The 22,090-nt window shown below is 37.7% G+C and overlaps 1 protein-coding gene across 2 annotated transcripts; it reads right to left on the reverse strand.

The window, feature by feature from the left end:
• Nucleotides 1-1,458: 1,458 nt before the first annotated feature.
• On the reverse strand, nt 1,459-21,839 carry LOC101204781 (putative DEAD-box ATP-dependent RNA helicase 29). Of its 2 annotated transcripts, none has more exons than XM_011661971.2 (12): nt 21,637-21,839; nt 21,063-21,527; nt 11,017-12,178; nt 10,849-10,906; nt 4,910-5,011; nt 4,260-4,305; nt 3,407-3,486; nt 3,212-3,264; nt 2,915-2,996; nt 2,766-2,822; nt 2,354-2,492; nt 1,459-2,199 (listed from the first exon to the last, which is right to left on the reverse strand). In XM_011661971.2, the coding sequence occupies exons 2-12, from the start codon at nt 21,439-21,441 to the stop codon at nt 1,985-1,987; spliced, it is 2,373 nt and encodes a 790-aa protein (XP_011660273.1). In that variant the 5' UTR covers nt 21,442-21,527; nt 21,637-21,839; the 3' UTR covers nt 1,459-1,984. The 2 variants fall into 2 exon arrangements, with proteins under 2 accessions (XP_011660273.1, XP_011660272.1); XM_011661970.2 differs by having other exon boundaries at nt 21,063-21,530.
• Nucleotides 21,840-22,090: the final 251 nt, after the last annotated feature.

The raw sequence follows: 22,090 nt of genomic DNA on the forward strand, positions 1-22,090 counted from the left end.
ATCTGTATGTTATAAGGCATGTTTCAAGATAAATGTTTAAGTTTCTTTCAATTAAGTTTGAAAAGGCTTAAATGTCTGAGTATTATAAATTATTTTAAGAGACTATGCTATGTTCAAGTTAAATGCTATGATTATGAGTATGAAAGCAAAAGAACGTTTCAAGGTTTTCAAATATGTTTTATCTTAGTCTGAATTTTTCATGAGACCTATTGTGCACATGTGGTTAACTTCATACTGATGTTAGGATTGACAAACTTATTTTAACTATGCGTCATCATGAAAAGTATAATTTATTATGCCTTAAAGGAGAAGGATAACCGTAAAAGTTGTATCCTATCGACTATTCCGTCTTAGGATGAAGAGGTTTAATACTATATGTGGCTATAGATCATGTCTTCCAAATGCCCTATGCAAAACGATTTATGATAACATGTTTTACAAAACTATCCCCCACTAAATCTTTTAACTTGCTCTTTCAAAATATTTTTCTCCCTTCTAGATACAAATTGTGCATCCCTTATTGTCAAGCTTATTAATGTCGGGTCAATCATGTTTAAAAGTTGTAAAGAGTTAATGAAGTGAATTTTTCAAAGTACTTGCTAAGGTTAAAGAGAAATTATGGGTAATTTTTTCAAAGTACTTGCTAAGGTTAAAGTGAAGTACTTTAAAGTTAAGATCAAGTGGGATCCTTGTCCCACGAACTTATCGTAATCTTTACTTTTCAAAAAAAAAGAATTCTAAGAAAAATTTGAGAAAAAAACTTCAAAATAAGATAAGCAGCCAGTCAAGGGTCATGTCCTATCAACCATCTTAAAATCTTTCAATGATGTGATCAATTACGTTGAGACAAATGTTTCATGCAATTATTGATCTATTTCTATATATAGAACTTATTGATCTATTTCTATATATAGAACTTGTCCTCTAACCTTCAATGGTATCCATCTATTTTGTTCAAGATTGTTAATATTATTGATTCAAGTTGAAAGGCTAAATTGTTTCAAATTTGAGAGCTTTGCAAAAGTTTAGGGACAATGTTATCTTTCAACCTATTTTTTCTCACTAGGAGAATGAAAACGAAAAAAAAAATACTAAAGACAATCAACGGTGAGCAGCGACATTTGTGATCCACGGTCATCTGTGAGCTACCATTGATAACCCATGGGGTTCTGTTTACAACTCTATGGTTGTACCACGAATATAACCTGTTGCATTGGAGGCAAATGTAGTTTTGGGTCTGGATTCCAAAGCCACCAACCCCAAGTAGATGGATGTATATATGGACTTGATTCGTCAAGAGACAAAATGTTATGTCCTGCATAGCTCCAGTGATTTTATATGTATACCACCAATTTGATTCCACGGATCAAAACACAAGGATCATTACTAATTTTCTCAAGATTCCATGTACGTAGATGCAAGAAAAATACGCATGGATAAAACTAGAATGCCTTGAAAGTCTTAATGTGCACATTTATTCTAACAAAACCATATCACATTACAATGAACCAAAAATATAATAGAGTTCAAACAAACATATCCCAACCATCTCTAAAATGTTGGACTGTCCTACCATTTTGATCACAGCTTAGATGAATAAGTTACCTACTTCGGGTTTAATAACCCACCCCATATCTCTTGGAACTCAAAAACAAGGAAAGTAGAATTCAAAATAGCCCAAAAGAAACAGGCCTCCTGATCTCCAACTAATAATGCTAGGTGAAAAGAAAAAATAAAAGATAAAGAACCACTGAATTTAAATAATTGTAAGATGCATCGCTAATGGACACATAGAAGCTAGAAAACTTTACTTTCTATTAGATAGATACAACACAATATTTCATTGAGAGAAGTACTACTGAAATTACCAAGTCAAAACTAAAGTCGCCTAAAAACGAATTAAAGAAAATCTTCCCTCTTAAGAAACCTCTAAACTCAAAGAATTGGGAAAGGTGCAAAAGAAGTAAAACAAACCTCTTCCATCCTACTTGGCCTTTCTTTTGCTTCCCCTTTTACCAGATTTCTTACCCCTCTTAGGTCTGTTGTTCTTCATGTGTTGAACTTTATCTGCCTTTTTCTGTCGCTCCTTCCGAATTTGATCAAGATTTTTAACTTCAGGCCGCACATGCGCATTAGGCACTGAATGCTTGTTTCTTCCCTGGCCAAACCTTCTTTTATTTCCCGAAAATCGCTGATTACCTGCCCCACATTTAACAGACAAATGAGCAAACCAAAAGGCATCGAAATTTTTATCCTCATCCCTTTCCTTTGCCCCTTTCGCATATGCTGAAATACTAAAATTTAGTAAATGAAAATTCATGAATAACTAATGATGATAAAGAAAGTTTATTACCACCAGTGTTTATGGCATCCCCATCGTGTTCTCCATTACTAATTCCTTTGAGAGAGATCTTATTATGTGATCTTTCTTTCCATTTTTTGTATATGCCGGTCTTGTTTGCTTTTACTTTTGCACCGCTTTCTGTCTTTATCTGTGAAATTTGAAGAATAAAATAGCTTCATTGAGTTATTCCTATTATGAATGATCCTAGAAATTGAGATACAAAAATTGAGACTTGATAGAAACCCAAAGCATTTAGGATGTATTATTAAATGCACAGATAATTCAGACTAAAATTCCACGACTAAATTATAATATTCGATGGAAAAAGTAACATCCAGAAAGATTTAAAAACTAAGAATCAATGTTGAGAGAACTTTTTAACACAAACACCAAATTAGTAAAACAAGAGTCAGGGACGCACCTTTCCGCTGGCTGTGACCCTATCCCCATTGTTTAACTTCACATATTTCTTGCTCCTCTGTCGACAAAAGTTTTAAAAGCTTACACGAATTTAGGGGTAACAAATGCTACATACTAAGTATCCACATTAAGCATATGTTTGGTACCTACCTTGTCCCAATGGTATACAGATTTATTTTTCTGCATTCCAGAACTATCATCAGCTACTAGATCCAGAACCGCATTATCCAGCCTAGAACAAATGTACTATTAGCTATTGTCGAATAAATAATATATAAAGCATGGCTGAAAGAGTTAAAAAGACATAAACCCCATATCTTCACAGAATTGTTAATGATATTACACTGATGAAGGAAATTGGTAGCTACGAACATAAAATAAAACAGTCAAAGAAGTTCTTCAAAAGACAGCCTAGACAGCCCTCCTTTGTCAGTAAGAGTGAAGTACCTGTTAGACCCAAAGCCTTGATCACCCTTCACCGTTAACCCTGCTTCTGTATGCTATGAATCAAACCAAAACATAGGTAAGGTACAAGGGTCAGCAATCTTATAGTATTTACATTTTTCAATATCATAAAAAGCTCTCTTAATAGTCTTAAAGGACGTTGTTCTAAAAAAGGCTAGTGAATAACTGAAGACCTACATGATTTGTTGGTACTGAATTTATGTAAAACTCCTCGTCCTTGAAACTTGTAGTCTTTCTTCTTTTTAATCCTCGAGGTCCTGAATTCCAAACAATTATTCAATCACTTAAGAGAGCAAGAGGCTATCATATTAGCATGAAAAAGGTGACAGGAAGATGTTTAGGATTAATTTGGCAGAATCTGTTTTCAAGGAAAATAATATGGATGCACTAACTTCCCATCAACAATATATTTAGGCTTAACTAAAGTTATCATGTAGTCTACTCCTTGAAGAAGGGAGGATCCAAGCCACCTAGTTAATCTTAGAACTGGTTACTGTTACCCATAAAGGGAAACGAGAGCTTCTCTGACCATGAAAAAAAATTGCAAGAATTGCCTACCCTATAAAAGAAGCAAGGCTCCAAAACACATGTCGGCTTTACCACAAGTTTAAGGCTCAAGGAACGCAACTCCAATTTTGAAACTCCCCAACCCACCCCCGACCACCCCCCCAAAAAAAAATCCCATTCATTATTTTCTAACTCCCTCCTTTAGTCTAATTCAATTTCATCCTCTTCTACCCTCATTAGGTTGAGTGAAATATAGGGAGTAGAGTGAAGGGTAATATCAAATATTTCTCAACAAAAAGAAAAAAAAACGAGATTGATTGAAAAGAATATATCGCATTGAGATAACCATCAACTCTCCATCTCTCATACATGTACTTCTTTAAACGAAACCCAGGCCTTCTCTTAAAAAAGATAATTTTCAACAGATTTGGGTACGATCACCAAATATGTAACCTTTAGATGGAATCACATCAGTCCCTTCCAGTTGCCATAGGGAAGGGGTGAGAAAGAGAGCATGCCATACCTTTCTTCTGCTTATCCTTTGGAGAAATGTTTTCCAGTGGAAGTTCCTGAAAATACAAAGTACAATTTTTAGACATAGCAAGATATATTCACAATATGAATAAATCATTATCGGGCAGATCTTCATATGGAAAATCAGGTCTCCATGGTCAAAAGCCCAGCTGCCCAACAACCTTTTGCTACTTATTATGATAAGGTTATCAACCCATGAAACACTACAAGTATCGAAATTAAAACAAAGTGTATCATATTATCATAATGTTTCAAGTATTGGAAGTTTTAATTTTATAAATAACATAAAAATATATACATAAACAGACAAACGTCACAAGTCTCTCCACCTTCTTTTTCAGTGGTTTGGTGTGCGTCAAAGTCGGTATTCTTAGTTTTTGGTTTTGTTTACTATTCTGTTTTAATGATATTGAATCGGATAGATGGATTCAGTTGGATTTAGTTAGATTTGTGTGACTCGACACTTTTACTCCTATCTCCAATTCAAATGCATGATTTGAATTGATTTACCTCTATTTCAAGTTGGAATCCTACAATACAACTCGTGTATTGTACAAGTTTGATAACATTGACCATGAACATTTAAGATTTAACACTAGGAAAAGAAACACAAATAATCGAAAGGAGATTAAATCCGACCTCCTCCACATGTTTAGCAAACTGTTGCTGATGAACTAGGTTAATGACCTCCTCATGAATAGCTCTTTTCCTCTTCATTACATCAACCCATTGATTAGGACCCTGCAACAATGCCATTATTGAAGTGATTATTTGACATATCTATTGATGAGAAGCAAAAATTCGAAAAAAATATTATTATTATGAAAATGAAATAAAATAAAATAAGCAAACAATTTTACTTCGAAGTAAAAGTGAGATTTCCAATTAACAAAATTCAAGTTTGTTCAGCTTGACACTTTCAGGAGAAGTCACATAACTTAAATAAAATGGGTTTAAATATTCGAACCAAATAAAGCCAAACAAATATATTAAATAGCTGAAATTAAGTCATCGCATATTTTCAACAATCCTGAATTCAACCCCCCACAAAAATCCATTATAGCCAAGAGGTTGAAGATGACATTTTGAAATCCTTGTGTTAATTGTTGATGTTTTTGTTGTGTGAGTATGTTAGATTAGTATAGGGTTAGAGGTTTAAGGGTAATTGGATATTTAGGAAGTTACTAGTAGTTATTGTGTAAGAGTAGTTACTAGTAGTTATTATGTAAGTGTGGTTACATCTTGTTATAAATTGAGGGAGGTAAGTGAGAGGGGGCAAACTATGTGGAGTGATCTAGGGCTTGGGTGAAAGTACTCAAGAGGGAGGTTCCAACTTCCAAGTGCCTTATACTTGGGTTTATCTGGTATTTTCTTGTAGTTCATTATAATAAATTCAGATTTTGTTCTGGTTAGGAAGTACCCTAACAGAGTAGTATGAATTGAAGGGAATAAAAGGGATGAAAAATATTTAGAGGAACATAAAAGATCTTTGGGAAACCATAATTTTTGTTTCTTCTGCCTGAAGCTGTGCCTCTAAACATGTTTGTTATTGTGATAAAGCAACCATCAATGTCAATAGTTCTTTTTCATAACTCCTTTGCGCGTTTCAGGGTTTCTTTTCTCTCTTATTTACATCTTTTCTCATGAACAGAATAGATAAACATATTTACGGCAAATTGAGATAGGCATTCTATTTCATATAACATAAAACGTCGGTCCATATAAACACAATCTATCGTATTAAAAGTGGTAAATAAAATAGACACCAAGTTATGGAAACCTGAGTATCGAAAGAAAAACCATGATCTGACTTTCTTATTAATTTCTCGTATTAATAAAAGATACAAGGGAGAAATAAATAGACAGCATGCTTATGATGAAAAAAGGAAAGGAAATTACGTCAAACCCACTAATTCTAACACTTTTCCTCAACTTGGGACGTAGATATCAATGAGACCCAACTTGCTAACACATTAATCAAAGCTTGGTCTGAGAAGCCCCTTGGTGAAACATCAGAAATTTGTTAGCTCGAGGGAATGTAAGGAATGGATATGCTACCATTGTCCAGTCTTTCTTTAATGAAGTGTCGATCAATCCTCACATGTTTAGTTCTATCATGTTGAACTGAATTGTTGCAATGCTAATAGTTACCTTATTATCACAGAATAATTTCATCAGTACCTCACAGTCCTAACAAAAGTCAGATAAAACTTTTTGAAGCCAAATTTCCTCACATATCCCCAAACTCATAGCCCTGTACTCAGCTTCAGCACTGCTTCTGTCCACAACCCCTTGCTTCTTACTCCTCTAGGTTACAAGATTGCCTAAGAAAAAATACAATAATCAGAGGTGTATTTCCTGTCAACGACGAACCCTACTCAGTCGAAATCAATATAGGCCTCAATAGCTCTCAAGTCAGTCTTCCTGAACATCAACCCTTACCAGGAGTTGTTTTTAAGTACCTCACAATTCTGTTAACTGCCTCCATGTGTTCCTCATAGGAAGCCTACATTAACTAGCTAATGGCACTCACAACGAAGAAGATATTTGGTCGAGTATGTGACAAGTAAATCATCTTTGCCACAAGGTGCTGATATTTTCCTTTATCAACTGAATTTCCCAGATTATAGTTGAATTCAATAGAAGTATAACTGTATAAGCAGAACGGCATCCCAGCATACCTGCCTCGATCAACAAATCAAGGGTAAACAGTAAACTCCCACTGAGATACGAAGATACCTTCTTTTGATCTAGCTACTTCTATCTCAAAGAAATATTTCAGATTATCCAATTCCTTAATTTTCAAACTCATCACCCATCTTCTTTTTCTCAATGATCTCAATGGTGTCATCCCCAGATAAAACAATGTAATCAACACGACGATCTTCCTAGCCTTCGAGACTTTTGTAAACAAAGTGTAATCAAAGTGCCCCTAACTACCCTTGGGACTTGACAAGAGTAGTAAACCTATCAAACCATGTTCTCAGTAACTGTTTAAGTCCATACAAGGATTTCTAAAGTTTGCAAACACGATGATCAAACTAGATTTCAAACCTTGGAGGGGGGCTCATATAGACTTCCTCTTCCAAGTCTCCATTCAAGAACACATTCTTAACGCTAGCTGATATAGAGGTCAATCTTTATTCACAACAATAGATAACAGGACTCTAATGATATTTAGTTTTGCAACTAGGTAAAAAGTTTTGGAGTAATCGACATCATAGGTCTGAGCAAACCCTTTTGCAACTAACTTGGCCTTGTGTCTGTCAAGAGTTCCATTTGCCTTGTATTTGAGTGTGAACACCATTTACTTTCCACGGTTTTATGTCCCTTGGAGAGAGTAGAGATCTCCCAAGTCTTATTCTTTTCAAGAGCTCTCATTTCTTCCATAACTGTTGTTTTTCACTCAAGGCATTCTAAAGCAATGTGGATATTTTTAGGTATCATGATAGAGTCAAGCCTAGCTGTGAAGGCTTTGAACTGTGCTAATAGACTCTCATAGGAAACATAGTTACAAATAGGATGTTTTACGCAGGACCTAGTACCTATCCTCACCACAATAGGAATGTCAAGGGAAGGATCACTCATCTAGATTATTTGAATGATCCTATTTAGCCTCATTAGCACCAGTTTTTGCTCTGACCCCAATCCCATCAACACTATCGTTTTCTCCCATATCTTCAGGAATAGCAAATCGGACCTATCATTCTCACTCATTTAACTATCAACACACGAGTCAATAGAACTAGTCATACCTTGATCTCATGGAGGTTCAAAGTCTAGAACCGAAGTCAGCTGATCTGTAGGGGACTCTATTTTCTTTCTAAGATTCCTCCTATAGTAGGTTTTCCAGGTAACTTGGTTTGTAGGTAGGACCATGGGATGAGGATCAGGGTCAGGTAAGGTAACAAGGGTAGGACTAGTAGACTCTAAGGGGTAGACTATTCACTCACATTCTCCCCCTGAAGATGGCTAACAGAGAAGAAAGGCTGATCCTCACAAAAGGTGACATCCATAGTGACAGTATTTACGGAAAGGAGGATGGAAAGAAGGGGATACCCAACAAACATACACGCCTGAGTCCGAGGGGTGAAATTATCTAGTTAGGGTCAAAGATATGATTTATTAACATGGGCAATACACCCAAACACACAAAGGGGAACTTCAGAAGTGAGGCAGGTAGAGAGATACAACTCCCTGAGACAATCTAAGGGAGTCTGGAGGTGGACACGACAAGGCGTTATATTGATAAAAAGGGAAGTAGACAACATAAACTGGCTATTTCCAGAAGATGACAGTTTTCTCACTCGGAACCCCATTTTGTTGGGGGTGTAAGCACACAAACTCTAGTGGACAATCCCTTTGGAGGACAGAAACTCACTAAGAGTATGGTTTTGAAACTCACGATCATTATCACTCTGAATAATTGCAATTTTGTATTGAATTGCATTTCTATGATGTGATAGAAGTTCTAGAAGACAGATGGGACCTTAGATTTATCAGTGATAAGGAAGACCCAGGTAAGACAGGTATGATCATCAATAAAGGTTACAAACAACCATTTACTAGAGGAGGTATTGACCTTTGAGGGACCCCAAACTTCGCTATGGATAAAGATGAACGATTGAGTTGGCTTAGGCACATGCAACGAAAATTTTCCCCTTCCTAGCAATTGGAGCTAAGTAGCCATCGGCTATTATGATCTTTTCATTACCAGTACACGAAATATAAGAAACAAAATTCTCATAGGAACCCGTCAAGTGATCTGTAGCACCAAAGTCTAAGATCCAGGGATTCTTCCTAAATATTGATAAGACTAAGAAACTGAGACATACCTAACTGAGCAATGGCTCCTACTCCAGTGGACTGAGACTGGTCTAGTTTACCGTAGGATCGGATCGTTGAAAATTTCCAGCAAACTCACCCATATAAGCACACCTTGAGTCCTATTAATCATTTGAGGAACGTTTCTTACCTCCTAGAGGACGACAATGAAGTTTCGAACACCAATCTTTAGTGTGTCGTTGTTTCTACTTTCTTGCACTAATCACATATAGGGATCGGTTTTCCGCTGTTCTTCTCACTATCATGGATAGAGGATCTGGCACTAAAGGCAGCAAAGTCAGTAGCAGAAGTAGTCAAAACACTCATGGCACTCGTACGATCTTCAAGATAGAGTTCATAACACACTTCCATTAAGGAGGAAAGGGGTCTTTGGCCCAGTATACAACAACAAACAATGTCAAACTTAGGGTTGAGACCTAGAAGGAAGTCATAAATCCGATCAGCTTCTTCGATTTTAGCATACTATATGCATTCCTTCGAAGTGTCCCATATTGTCTCTCTGCACAGGTTTATCTCGTACCAGAGTAGGGAAAGTTTATTGAAGTAGGCGGTAACATCCAGAGTTCCTTGTTTGCAATCATGGACTTGTTTCCTCAGTGTATACAAACGAGAAGCATTCTGACGCTTCATAGAGTTTCTAAGTAGAGTCCCATAGATCCTTCGCAGTTGCTGCACAAAACAGAGGCTTGTCAATTTGTAGTTTCATACTATTAATCAACATGGACCGATCCCCTCCAAAAACGTCTCAGAGCATCACAAGGTGGGGGGCGAAGAGTCTCCCCTGTCAGAAAAACGAATTGGTGAGTGGTGACATCCCTCAAGGAACATTTTGATCGTTTGAGACTAGGAAAAATAGTTCTGACCATTCAGCTTCTTTCCTAGAAAGAGCCAGAGAACTAGTTATATAATTTGAGCACAAAACCGCAAACAAAGTTACCGGGTTCTTGGAATACATCGACAAATTGGCTAGTTTGGATTGTGTCGAAGATTCACCAACTTCAAACTTTGATTTATTATAGAATTGATCCATCCCAACACCATGGAAGTGCGACTACTGTAAATCATCAGAATGCAACGATGCGTGAAAAAAGGGCAGCGTAAAACGAATGCAGCGTCGACGCGTGGATACGGCTGACCAAGAAGGTGTTGCGGCTGGAAAGAGGGCCAAAATTGGGAGTATGCCGGGTAATCTGCATAGACGACGAACAGCAATGCGTGGGGGTACGCGCTTGGCAATGGCGGCGCATGGGCGGACAAATGTGGCGCGTGCAGCTCTTTCCCTCCACTGGGCAACGAGCTGACTCCGAGGATGGGCCCATTATGATCACCGGCGACTTCTGAAGCTGGTGGAGCAACTTTTCCATGGTGGTGGCGGCTGTCTCGTCTGTCTCTGTTTAGGTTTCATCAACAATCATGTCTAGAGTTTCATCTTTACCTCGCTCTAATACCATATTAAAAGCAATAAAGAAAATACTCATTGAGTTACATGGAAACCCGAGCATCAGGAGAAAAACCACAATCAGACTTTCTTATTAATTTCTCATATTAACAAAAGATACAAAGGATAAATAAACAGGAAATTAGGTTAAATCCTTTATTGGGCCAAGTCCACTAATTCTAACAATAAGAATAAGAAAATGAATAAAAAAAAACTTGCAAATTCATCAATGACTGTTATCAAATTGTTTAACAAATGCCACAAGTTAGGGAAGTCACAAAATGAATAAACAAACCTGTCTATGCCTTGACTTGGAAGTTTCTCCTTCAGCCTCCAGTATTGTCTGCTTGGGTCTGGTGCAAATAAACAATTGTTGTGATCATGATTTCTCAGGCAAAAACTAAACTTTTGTAGAAATGTGAAACCTATTGGCAAAAGGGGAAAATAATCTATTTGCATTGACCTGAATGTTTTTAAGCGCTCTGAGAAGGCCAATGCCATTAATTCACCACCTTCAAGAGCAGTTTTAAAAATTGGATGCAACCCTTCACGAGGTAAGTCTTTTGCTCTTCTGATAGACTCTTTTGAAGGTAGAGGTTTTGACTTTGAATACATACGAAATGCATTTGAACAAGTTTTCTGCAGAGAAATCAAGTCTGCAGAAGAATCAATAGTTTCTCTAATTCTATCAGAAGCAAGATCAATAACTGTCTGAGGGAGACGTCCATATACAGTTTCTCCACTTGCAATTGCATGGTCTATTTTAGAGAATACCCCCTCCTTATCAAGTAAGACTTCCTCCTCAGTAGGTGCAGCTCTTATAGGTTTTGAGAGAAAAAGATGAAGATCTAAAAGGTTAGGGAGATCTTCAGAAGTCACAAATGAAAATGCTGTACCAGTTCGACCAGCCCTTGCAGCTCGTCCAACTCGGTGTACGAAGATTTTGGGTTTTGGAGGGAAGTCCCAGTTGATAACATTATCAAGCAATGGGATGTCAATGCCCCTAGCTGCAACATCAGTCACTATTAAGAACATTGTTCTTCTTGCCCTAAATCTTGATATATGAATTTTGCGAGCATCTTGGTCCATTTCACCATAACAGACAGACGGCTCAATACCTTCCTCTCTGAACAGAACATTTAAGAATTCCACATGATGCCTAGTGGATACAAAAATCAAACTTTGTTGATCCGCACTGATTTGCTCTCTGATCAAATACAACAATGCTGCATTTTTCTCTTCTTGACGCAAAGTAAAAAATACAACCTTTAGATCGGGGCTAATCTTAGTGTCTAAATCAAGGCGCACAAGCTGGGGATCACGAAGACCAGCCTTCGCAAACTCTGCAAGAACACTTGGTAAGGTCGCACTAAAAAGCAAGGTCTGACGGTTCTCACTCAGTTGTGCAAGGATTTTATGCAACTGCTCAGCAAAACCCATGTCAAAGAGACAATCAGCTTCATCAAAAACTACATATTCCACTGTGCGCAAGGTCATGTCATCAACCTCGGCCAAATGATGCATCAGCCTTCCAGGAGTAGCAATTATAACATCAGGACTTTGAGCCAATTCTTCAAACTGAGTTTCCATACTATCACCGCCTACCAATAAACTAATTCGAAGATCTGCAACAAAATTTAAATGATAATTAAACTCATTATGAGTGAAAAATAGGAAAATTAGTGGTACATTGCAAAATATTATAACCAATTGAAAGTTCATAGCACAACTAATTTTCAAGCTTTCCATTATATGTCATTGAAGACAAATGATCTACTTCTGAAACAAAATTAATTCCAAAATCTAACAAGTATGCAAATGTAAATTAATTAACAAATCTAAATTCGTCCAAAATCTAGCTGAATAAGAGCAAAAGAAGAATAGGTGGAGGGGATCTTCTCCATACTGATGACATAACGGGTAAATGGAATGAAGAAAAGCAGCCTGAATATTCACTCTTCAAAAGGCGAAACAGCATTATCCAAACAAGAATATGCGTTCTTCTTGGACTATGGATCTTCCATAAAGCCGTATACAACTCTTTGTTCAATGGGGAAGATGGAGATAGATGAGTTGTGAGAGATTTTACTGAAAAGGTACTTTTGCCTACTAAAGACCATGTTCTTCTATCAAACGCCTCAGAAACTCTCGATAGTGCAATTATGCTGAGCCATTCCTGAAAGTCAAAGACCTCTATTTCCTTTAGCAAAGAAAAAAGGTAATTGACCAGAAGTTCAGAGCAAAGTCCCAATAATTGGCTACCGACCATTTTAAAAGTAGGGCAATTCTGAAAAGTCTTGAGAACAAAATATTAAAGGGAACCTCACCCTCCCACAAGTCTACCCAAAATGCAATCCAGCGTCCATTTTCTAGCTTGAATTTTGCCAATGCATACTTTCAGCCAAGTTCTGAAATACAAACCCAAGGGCTTCTCAAGCTCTTACCATCTTTTCCAGCTGTGTGCTAATTAAAAGAGCGTTTGTCATGAATGCTTCTAACCACCTTGTGCCATAATGCATCTTCTTCTTCCATGTATTGCCACCCTCATTTGGCTAGAAGAGCCAAATTTGGGCCTTGAAACTGCCCAAACCGAGCCCTCCATCAGCAATGGATTTGTGAACTGTTTCCTATTTTACCAATTGATTAATCTTGCTGCCATTATGTCCCTCCCAAAAGAAGTTTCTTAGAATTCTTTCTAAAGTTGATAAGACACCTTTGGGCATAATAAATGCTGACATATAGTAAGTGGGAAGAATGTACAAAACTGACTTACACAAAGTAGCTCTTACGCCTCTAGAAAGATTAAATTTCTTCCATTTATATAACTTTGCGTGAATTTTATCAATCAACGGTTTCCAAAAAAGAGGATTGCTTTGGATACCCACCCAACAGTAAAACCAAGGTACAACAATGGAAGATGATCAGACTTGCAGCAGTGGAGGCCAACACATTCTCATCTATGTTAATACCACATAAAGTCAATTTATCCCAGTTCACATTCTGATCGGAGCACCATTCAAAAAATTCTATAGTTTGCTTTAACTTATCAAGCATTTTGCTGTCATATTTGCAAGCATTGTGTTAGTATTTGCCTCAACTAAATGCATTAAAAAGTAACCAACCCATAATACTTCTGGATAGAGAACTTATTGTTGATGATCTGATTGTTTCTTTCACACCAAAGGTCCCCCAAAAAAAAGGCTCGATTAATAGCGTGCAAAACAATCTTCTTTCATTCCTCAAAAGGAAGTTCCATAAAGATGGATGAAAGAAGGTCAAAAACGCTAAGGCAGGGCAATAGACCATCCAAACGCACTTCCAGCACCAAATTCAGTAGCTTTGAGCAAAAGAGCAGTCCATTAAAGATAAAGGAGTGATTCCAATTGTACATAACATAAGTAGTGAGAGAGCAATCTTCTCTGTAATTTTCCGGCATTGTTGATGCCGCTATAGCTATTAGCAAGACTGAAATGGAAGTGGTAAGTTGCAAAGTTCTTCAAGCATTTTCCGGCATTGTGGAAGCTTAAAGATCTTTATCATTATAGGAGTTATTAAGAGGTCAGAAAGATCAAAAGAAACAGGGGGAGTAAGACTGAGGAAGACTGAAGTTGTCAAAATTCAGAGCAAAGAAGGGATGGGTGTTATGTTGTGACCTTTGGCCATTTTCAGGTGGACACTCCATCATTCGAGTGTGTTCGGGAGAAAACAAATAGGAGAGGTTGGCATTTCACAAAATGCTGGAGAATTTCCTTTCAAAAGCAGAGTATATAAGTTGGTCTTCACGTAAAATTGCCACGTCTTTTAATCCAACACAGGCTAAGAGTACGAGCTTTGCAGATAAAGTTAAATTGGATGGTAACTTAGCACTTGATGAAAAGAATGAAAAACAGAGTGCCATCAGAGTTGATTATCAGTCTGTCACCAATGATGAAGGAGAAAGTTCTCAAGTTTTCTGTGTTTTGAAGACAACAAAAGAGAGCCAATGGGTGATAAAAAAATTTGGAGATAAGTTCGAAAAAGTTCTCAAGTTTCAAGGGCTTGGTTGAAGACTTCATCAATGAACCTGGGAGATGGCAGGAGATGGGGTCGTTACACCTTAAGTTCAAAAAATAGGATAGATTTAAACACAATTGGCCATTGGTAATGATAGACTTTGGAGAATGGTTGAGAATTAGAAACCCTCCTTCAGGACTACTGGTGTATAAAAACCTTTGAAGCCATTGAAGAGTGTTTCGGGAGGTTGGAACATTGCCACGAGACACTTAATCTGACCAATTGCCGCGTAGCGAGAATCTAAGTCAAACAGAATTTATGTGGTTTTATACCTACTACCATTGAAATTACCGACTTCAATAGAGGTAATTTTTTGCTTGAATTTTGGTTATATTGAGCCTATGAATCCCCCAAATATTTTCAAGGAAAGTCTTATTGTCAAGTGTTAGAAATAGTGGGCTTGGGTCATGTTGAAAGCCCAAGGGTAGTTGAGATTTTATTTGCCCTAATTTTTTACTATTTTAATTAATCTTGTGTTGCCTATAAATATTTTTCCCTTTATACCTTTATTATTATAAGAAAATAATAAGAAATATCAATATCGTGGTTTTTCTTCCTATACTAGCGTCTTCAGATAGATTTGTGTTTGTTCTACATCTCTACTTTCAATATGGTATCAGAGCGGGATATCGAAGAAACCCTAGACAATCAAACACGTGATGGAACCCTGGTAGAAGGGACGGACGTTGACATTAGTTTAGCCGTCGCTCCCATAGTTGATGCCTAGATCAGCGCCACCATTGATGAGTGGTTCCGGCATCTTCAAAACCCACCGACTTGCCTTCCTACCAAGCCGCAACTGTCTGGCAATCAACAGTCTTCAACCGCACAGGTCCCTCACATGCCACCGGTCAAAATTCCCTCATACGTGTTGCCTGGCCCTCACACACTCTGCCAACGCCCTCACATGCACCACCATCAGGACTTGCCCAGTCGTTGACCTTGGCTCAATCTTCTGCCGTTGGTGTGATTGAGCCGCCTCCTACTAGGTTAGCCACAAACCCTAGTGGCTACCCCGAGGTTGGAAATCTAGCCCACTCGACCTTTGAGGTGGTGAGTCCTCAAGCACAGTCAAGGGCCCATGAGCAGGGTCCATCTCCTAGTATTGTTGAACATCAACTGGACATGCTATGTCAACAAACTACAGCAGCTAAAGCAACACTAGGGGCTCTGTCCAACAACTGTTTGACCACACCGGTGTATTCTAAAAATCTGGAAACCTCACTCCCTGCTTTGTCGTCTTTTTATGTCTAATCCAGTGGCACAATCTATAGGATATTTTCTAGGGGGAGAAATTGAATGGTCAAAACTATTGTTCGTGGTCCAAGTCTATTAAAATGATCCTTGAAGGTCACCACAAGTTTGGTTTCTTGAAAGGAGAGATACCTCATCCTACACCGGGAGACCCTCATGAACGATATTGGAAAGGGGAGGACTCTCTTATTTGGTCCACATTGATCAACAATATACAGACTGGCTAGCCCTTACTGTATGCTGCAACCGCTAAGGACATTTGGGATACGGCTCAACAATTGTATTCCAAGCATCAGAATGCCTCCGTTACCCTCTACAAAAAAAAAGTTCATGAGATGCCCTTAAGTTCAACTCTCCCCATTAATGTTGTATTGTTGTCTTTGTCAAAAAGATAATTAACCATAGGATCACATCTTCACCCAATGTTCCTATGTTGCTGACATTTGGAGTGACTTGTTCGTGTTAACGGGGGTACACAACCTCTCCTTGATTTATTAGGTTGGCTTCAAATGCTTTTGGCTGACTCCCCTTCAAATTGGACCAAAAAAAATCCTATGGTCTCAAAGGAGTCTTTAGAACTTTTAGAAGGTTTCAACAAGAAAGAAATTCAAGAAATTTTCAAGGCGAAAATAATTTTTCAAGAGAAGCTTTAGAGATTTCTTTTTCTTTTTTTGGTGTAATCATTGACAACCTTTCAAGGATTGTTGTTTAGATTCTACTATTACAAATTGGAGAAATGGCTCCTTCTCTGGTCAATGACTTTCCTATCTACCATGGATGACTCACCGACTCCTCACTTTTGGATCCATTATTGACCCAAGCTACATGGAAAGAGTCTTGCCCTAAGTAGATCAAATTACCCCCGTGGAAAATCTCTCATAAAGGTAATCAGCAGTCAGCACCAAAGATGTTCTTCAAAGACATGTGGCATGGTATTGCTATGTTGTTTACACTAACACTCCTTTCATTTTCATCCTCGATACCATAATCTTCTACCTCAATGTCCACAATCAAATTTCTTTGTTCTTTAGTCTCCTTTTTCTTGGACATGTACTCTTTAATTGCTTTCTTCACGTGATCCGGACATTTTCTACAAGTTGTGGCATCTCTTTAACCACCAACGAGGTGCTGTTTCATTCTATATACCTCTCCTTTTGTTACTAACGAACAAAATGCACAGACAAACGTATTTATATCTTGATCATTTTGCAATCGACCATATTTCCACGTTGAATCTTCGCTCGAACTATCATTAGCCATCTATGACCTAAGTTATCAAAATTAGTATGAAGTATTCACTAATTTAGTTCTTTTGAAAAGGAGACAAGCTTCTTTGTTATTAATAAACTCAATGTACAAGAGGGCTATACGATGAGAATAATACGGAAGCCAAGAAATGTAGGGGAGAGAGAGAGATGGATAGGATCAGTAGATGCACCCGAACTTCTCAACTAGGATGACACTCCCATAGCACCCTCATTATATTCAAAATACAAAGAAAAGACCAAACTACAATAACAATACTAAGGTCATGAAAAGACCAAAGGAACAACCAAAATAACAACAGAAGCTACCTATGGTAGAAAAAAGCAAGGCTGGAAAATAAAAACATAATGGCATAAATACATATAAAACCCATCCAAACTATAGAAGCACTAATTCTGAACTGGCAATCAGGGAAAACTACATTGAATCTCATCAAATGAAGGCGATCCAATTGAGGCAAATGTCTTGAATTTAGTAATCGTTGAATTCTGTATTTGAAGAACACCTAGCTGCTGCGTTTCTTTTAGAAATCTCTACGACTTCCTCTATGACCTTGTTGCACTCTTTTATCAACAACCAACTATTGCAAAATCTGGATGGGGATGGCCCCCATAGTATCGCACCTGTCTCTAGTAATAAAGGAAAGTGATTGGAGAAGAATCTTACTTTATGGGTCACTCTTGAGTCTTCAAATTCATCATCCCATTTACTGTTAATAAAAAATCTGTCCAATAGAGATCTTGCAGCAGTGTCACCCTCTCTTGACCATAAATTTGTCATTTTGAAAGGAGTTTCCATTAGATTGGCAGAATCTATAAAGGCATTAAACTGTCTCATCCCTCTTGTGCTTCTGCCAACTGGAAACCTCTCATAGACCCATCTAGTGATGTTAAAATCTCCTCCCAAACACCAAACACCAAGCCTCATCACCGCATTCTGTAATTGTTAATAATTTTAGCCAAACAAGTTTCCTCTCTCTATAACCACACGGACCATAAACATTAGTAACCCAACAACACTTCTTGCACAAAGTTTACACATTTTATTGAGAGGGAATAACGTCCTCTTATGGTTTCCACCATTGTGATTTTACTTTTATCCCATAAGGTAAGAATGCCTCTGGAAGCGCCAAAAGATTCCACTGATTCCCATCCTATATCCATAGAACTCCAAATTGTTTTAATGGAATTTACTTCCAGACTTTCCATTTTAGATTCTTGGATTAGTACCATGTCCGGGTGATGCTATTCACTAATTTAGTATCATCGTAAAGTATTCACCTTTCATGAACAAAAATATTTTTTAAAATTAACAAAAGAAAAAAACAAATCAGTATTTTTTTTGACGTAATTGTAATCTTATTGAAAAAACTACTGCTGTTTTAGTTCCAAAAAAACAAAAGGTATTTGTGTTAAAAAAAACAAATACCTTAGAAAGTAGAGGTTTTAAATCTGCACTTCTGTTTTAGTTCAAAAAAAACAGCAGGTATTTGTGTTAAAAAAAAGACAAGAAGGTATTTATGTTAAAAAGAGATTGCAAATTTGGCTAACCGGTAATGGTAATGATTTTGGGAAGCTTCTTTGTCTTCTCTTCCCCTCTGTTTTTGCACCAAAAAACAGAGTAATGGCAGCACCAAGTACTTGCTTTGAAGAAGATGGTATGGAAAAAATAGCTTTTGTGATTTGTGTGAAGAAGAAGAAGGCTAACCGATGGCCCTTGCCCACACCGGTGACAGAGATTCGTTGAAGGCAGAAGCAGAAAGGGAACGGAAGAGGCAGAGGAAGACGTTCGTTGAAGAAGAGAAGCCACTCGGTTTAAACGGGAGAAGAAGAGTCATTTCATTTCTTGACTTTCAAGTAATAGCTTCAAAAAACATACATAATAAATTTTTTTTTTATTAAATCCCAACCCACATCTTCTAAAAAAGCCCATGCCTATTGCGCCTATGCGCGCAGCCTTATTGAAAATGCCTCGCCTCTTTAAGAACAAGCCCCAGCCGCGTGCCTAGCTGCGCCTTTTAAAACACTGGACATGTCTTTAGCCTTATATGACCATCTTCCAAGCTAGTGTAACTATAATCAAAGATATCTGACTTTTTGGTTTGGGCAGGAAGTTCGGTATTCCTTTTAGGTTCCACTTGTCCAACAGGGAAACAACATAAGTGGCTTCTCTTCTTTCCTTGATCAATGAGTATGACCTTAGGGAGGGGAGGAAGGATGTTCGTCTTTGGAGGCTCAACCCTTCGAAAGACTTCTTATGTAAATCTTTATTCAGGTTGTTGTTAGACCCCTCCCCTAGTAGTAAGTCAATTTTTGGCAAGGTTTGGAAGATAAAGATACAAAAGAATAGCAGGTTTTTTATTTGGCAGGTTTTTTTAGGTCGTGTGAATGCCTTGGATAGGCTTCTTAAGAAGATGCCTATGCTTATGGGGTCGTCCTGTTGTATTCTCTGTCGAAAGGCAGAGGAAGACCTAGATCACCTGCTTTGAGATTTTCAGGACATTAGTTTTGCATGGTTTTGTTCCTTTCAAGGGTTGGTTTTCAAATTGCTAGATAAAGAACTATTTGTGCTACGATCGATGACTTTCTTTTGCATCCGGCTTTTAAAGAGAGAAACTGGTTTTTGTGGCTGGTAGGGGTGTACGATGTGGTTTGGGATATTTTGGGTGAAAGGAACAAGAGAGTTTTTAGAGATCTTGAGAAGGACCCTTCAGAGAGTTGGTCCTTAGTGAGATACCATGCTTATCTTTGGGCTTCAGTTTCGAAGTTTTTTTGTAATTATTCCATTCGTAACATTTTGCTAAGTAGGAAGTCTTTCTTGTAGGGCTTGTTTTTTGGTGGGCTTGTTTTTTTGTATGCCCTCGTATTCTCTCATTCTTTCTCAAAAAAAGTTGTCTATTTTCATAAAAAAAACATCAAAGATGATGATGAAACATAAAGTCATAAATTTAACCACTATTCTTTGGCGTGGAATTTTTGGAGCAAAATTTTGACTAATTGGTGCCAATGGTCTATTTTTGGAGGCCTAAATGAAATCTAACTGAACTTTCGAAGATCCTTGTTTTCTTTTACCTTTTTGCTTACGAGTTACCTCATCGTCGAATGAAATTACTCAATCAACCAAAAATGCATGTGTGATGTCTTTGCTCCTCGATTCTCACTCCCACTCTTTGATTCTCGATCTCGCTCCTCCTCCAACCGTTACCTTCTTTCTTCTTCTTCAATCACTTGTCTACAACTTCTTATAAGAATTCAATCTACAACTTATGTCAAACATGGACTGAATACATTGTTGTGGGTGCTACCTACAACTTTTCTGGCCTAGAGTGGTCTTGCACAAATGGCTTAATATCAACGTCAAAGATGACGGTATGAATTCTTCCAATCCAAGATTGAAGGTGAGGTTTTCTCTTTTTATGCTTTCAATTCCGACTTTGTGAATTCTTGCACAACTAGCTCAATCTGCAACTTTTTTCTAGAAGTAAGGGGAGGAGGTGTGAATCAAGGAGCAGTAGCGAGAATCAACAAACATTATCAAATTATCTTGCCACTTTGCATCTTACTCTTATGCTTCCTTTCTTACTAAAAGAGAAAGCATTGTGTAATCTTGATGTATCATTGATCTCTTTTGTATATTTCATTCGTCAATGAAATTATTTCTTATACGTAAAAAAAATTAAATAAACAAGTAAAAAAAAACAATTTACCTAAAAGAAACCTCCAAACATATATACATATACTCAATGAAGACATTTATCATATGTTTGGTAGCTAGAATAGCTAACAATTGGACTCAATGTCATAAACAATAACAGAAAACATATATAATCCTGAGATCAAATATGTTCCAATGGTTATTTCAGTTTAAGAACACCCAAACTGATTGTACAAATAAACATTCAAATCCTAACAATCTAATTAAGAGAATGTGACTGACCCGTGAATTTTCCAAGCTCCTTAGTGAACTTGAGAGTTTGAAGCGCCAAGTCCCTTGTAGGAGACAAAATAAGAGCCCGAACACCACCCTGAGGTTCGTGCTGTTTAAGGCGCTCCAACATAGGCACCAAAAACGCAGCAGTTTTACCGGAACCAGTGCGTGCCATGGCCACGACATCGGCCCCGGAAAGAATGAGCGGCATGGTTTTCCTCTGAATTGGAGTGGGCACTCTGTAACCCTTGCGCTTGATTCCCCTGAAGACATTGGCACTGAGACCTAAGGACTCGAACCCGCCAGACTTTGCCTTCTTCTGCTGCTTCTCTCTTCGCTTAAGCTCCGCTTTGGAACTAACATGGAGAGGTTCGTCCTGCTTCCCCATAGAATCCCCCTTGAGTTTGTAACGAAATTTTTACCACTTTTGCTGAAAAGAGTGAGCTGCCGTTGGGAATTCAATTCGGCGTGCGGCTGCTGCAACCATGAACAAGGGAGAAGTGAACACCATATGCTCGTAGACCAATAAGACAGTACTAATTGAAACTCATAAAAACTTCAAAGAGAAAACATGTGCCAATACCGAGTTCAGCCTGGGAGCCGGTTGGTGACACTGTGCTCCCCTTCTTTGATGGCGTTAATGAATCACAAGAATTGCAAACCAACCTTCCCTTGCCCAAGCGAGTTGCCGCTCGTCGCCAAGGATTTTGCTGGAAGCTGCAGTAGTCGATGGCCGCCGCTAAAGTTGTCGCAGTCGCGGGGAGAGGGTGAAGATGCTTTTTATTTCTCCTTGGGGCATTTCTTTTAAATTGAAGAAGTTGTCCAAAAGTTGAGTGCTATTTTTTGTTGTTTTTTTTTTTTTTTCAATACCAAAAATGTAAAATAAGTTATAATAATTAAGTTAGTAGAACACATTTTATTATTTGTAAAAATGACAAAAACAAAGTTTAGCCCATACATCAATACGTAAAATGTCACAAATATTATTGTTACTAATATACGTTTGATACACTTTTTACACCTAATACATCCCTTGA

Source organism: Cucumis sativus, chromosome 1 (assembly GCF_000004075.3).
Source record: "Cucumis sativus cultivar 9930 chromosome 1, Cucumber_9930_V3, whole genome shotgun sequence".
Taxonomy (NCBI): domain Eukaryota; kingdom Viridiplantae; phylum Streptophyta; class Magnoliopsida; order Cucurbitales; family Cucurbitaceae; genus Cucumis; species Cucumis sativus.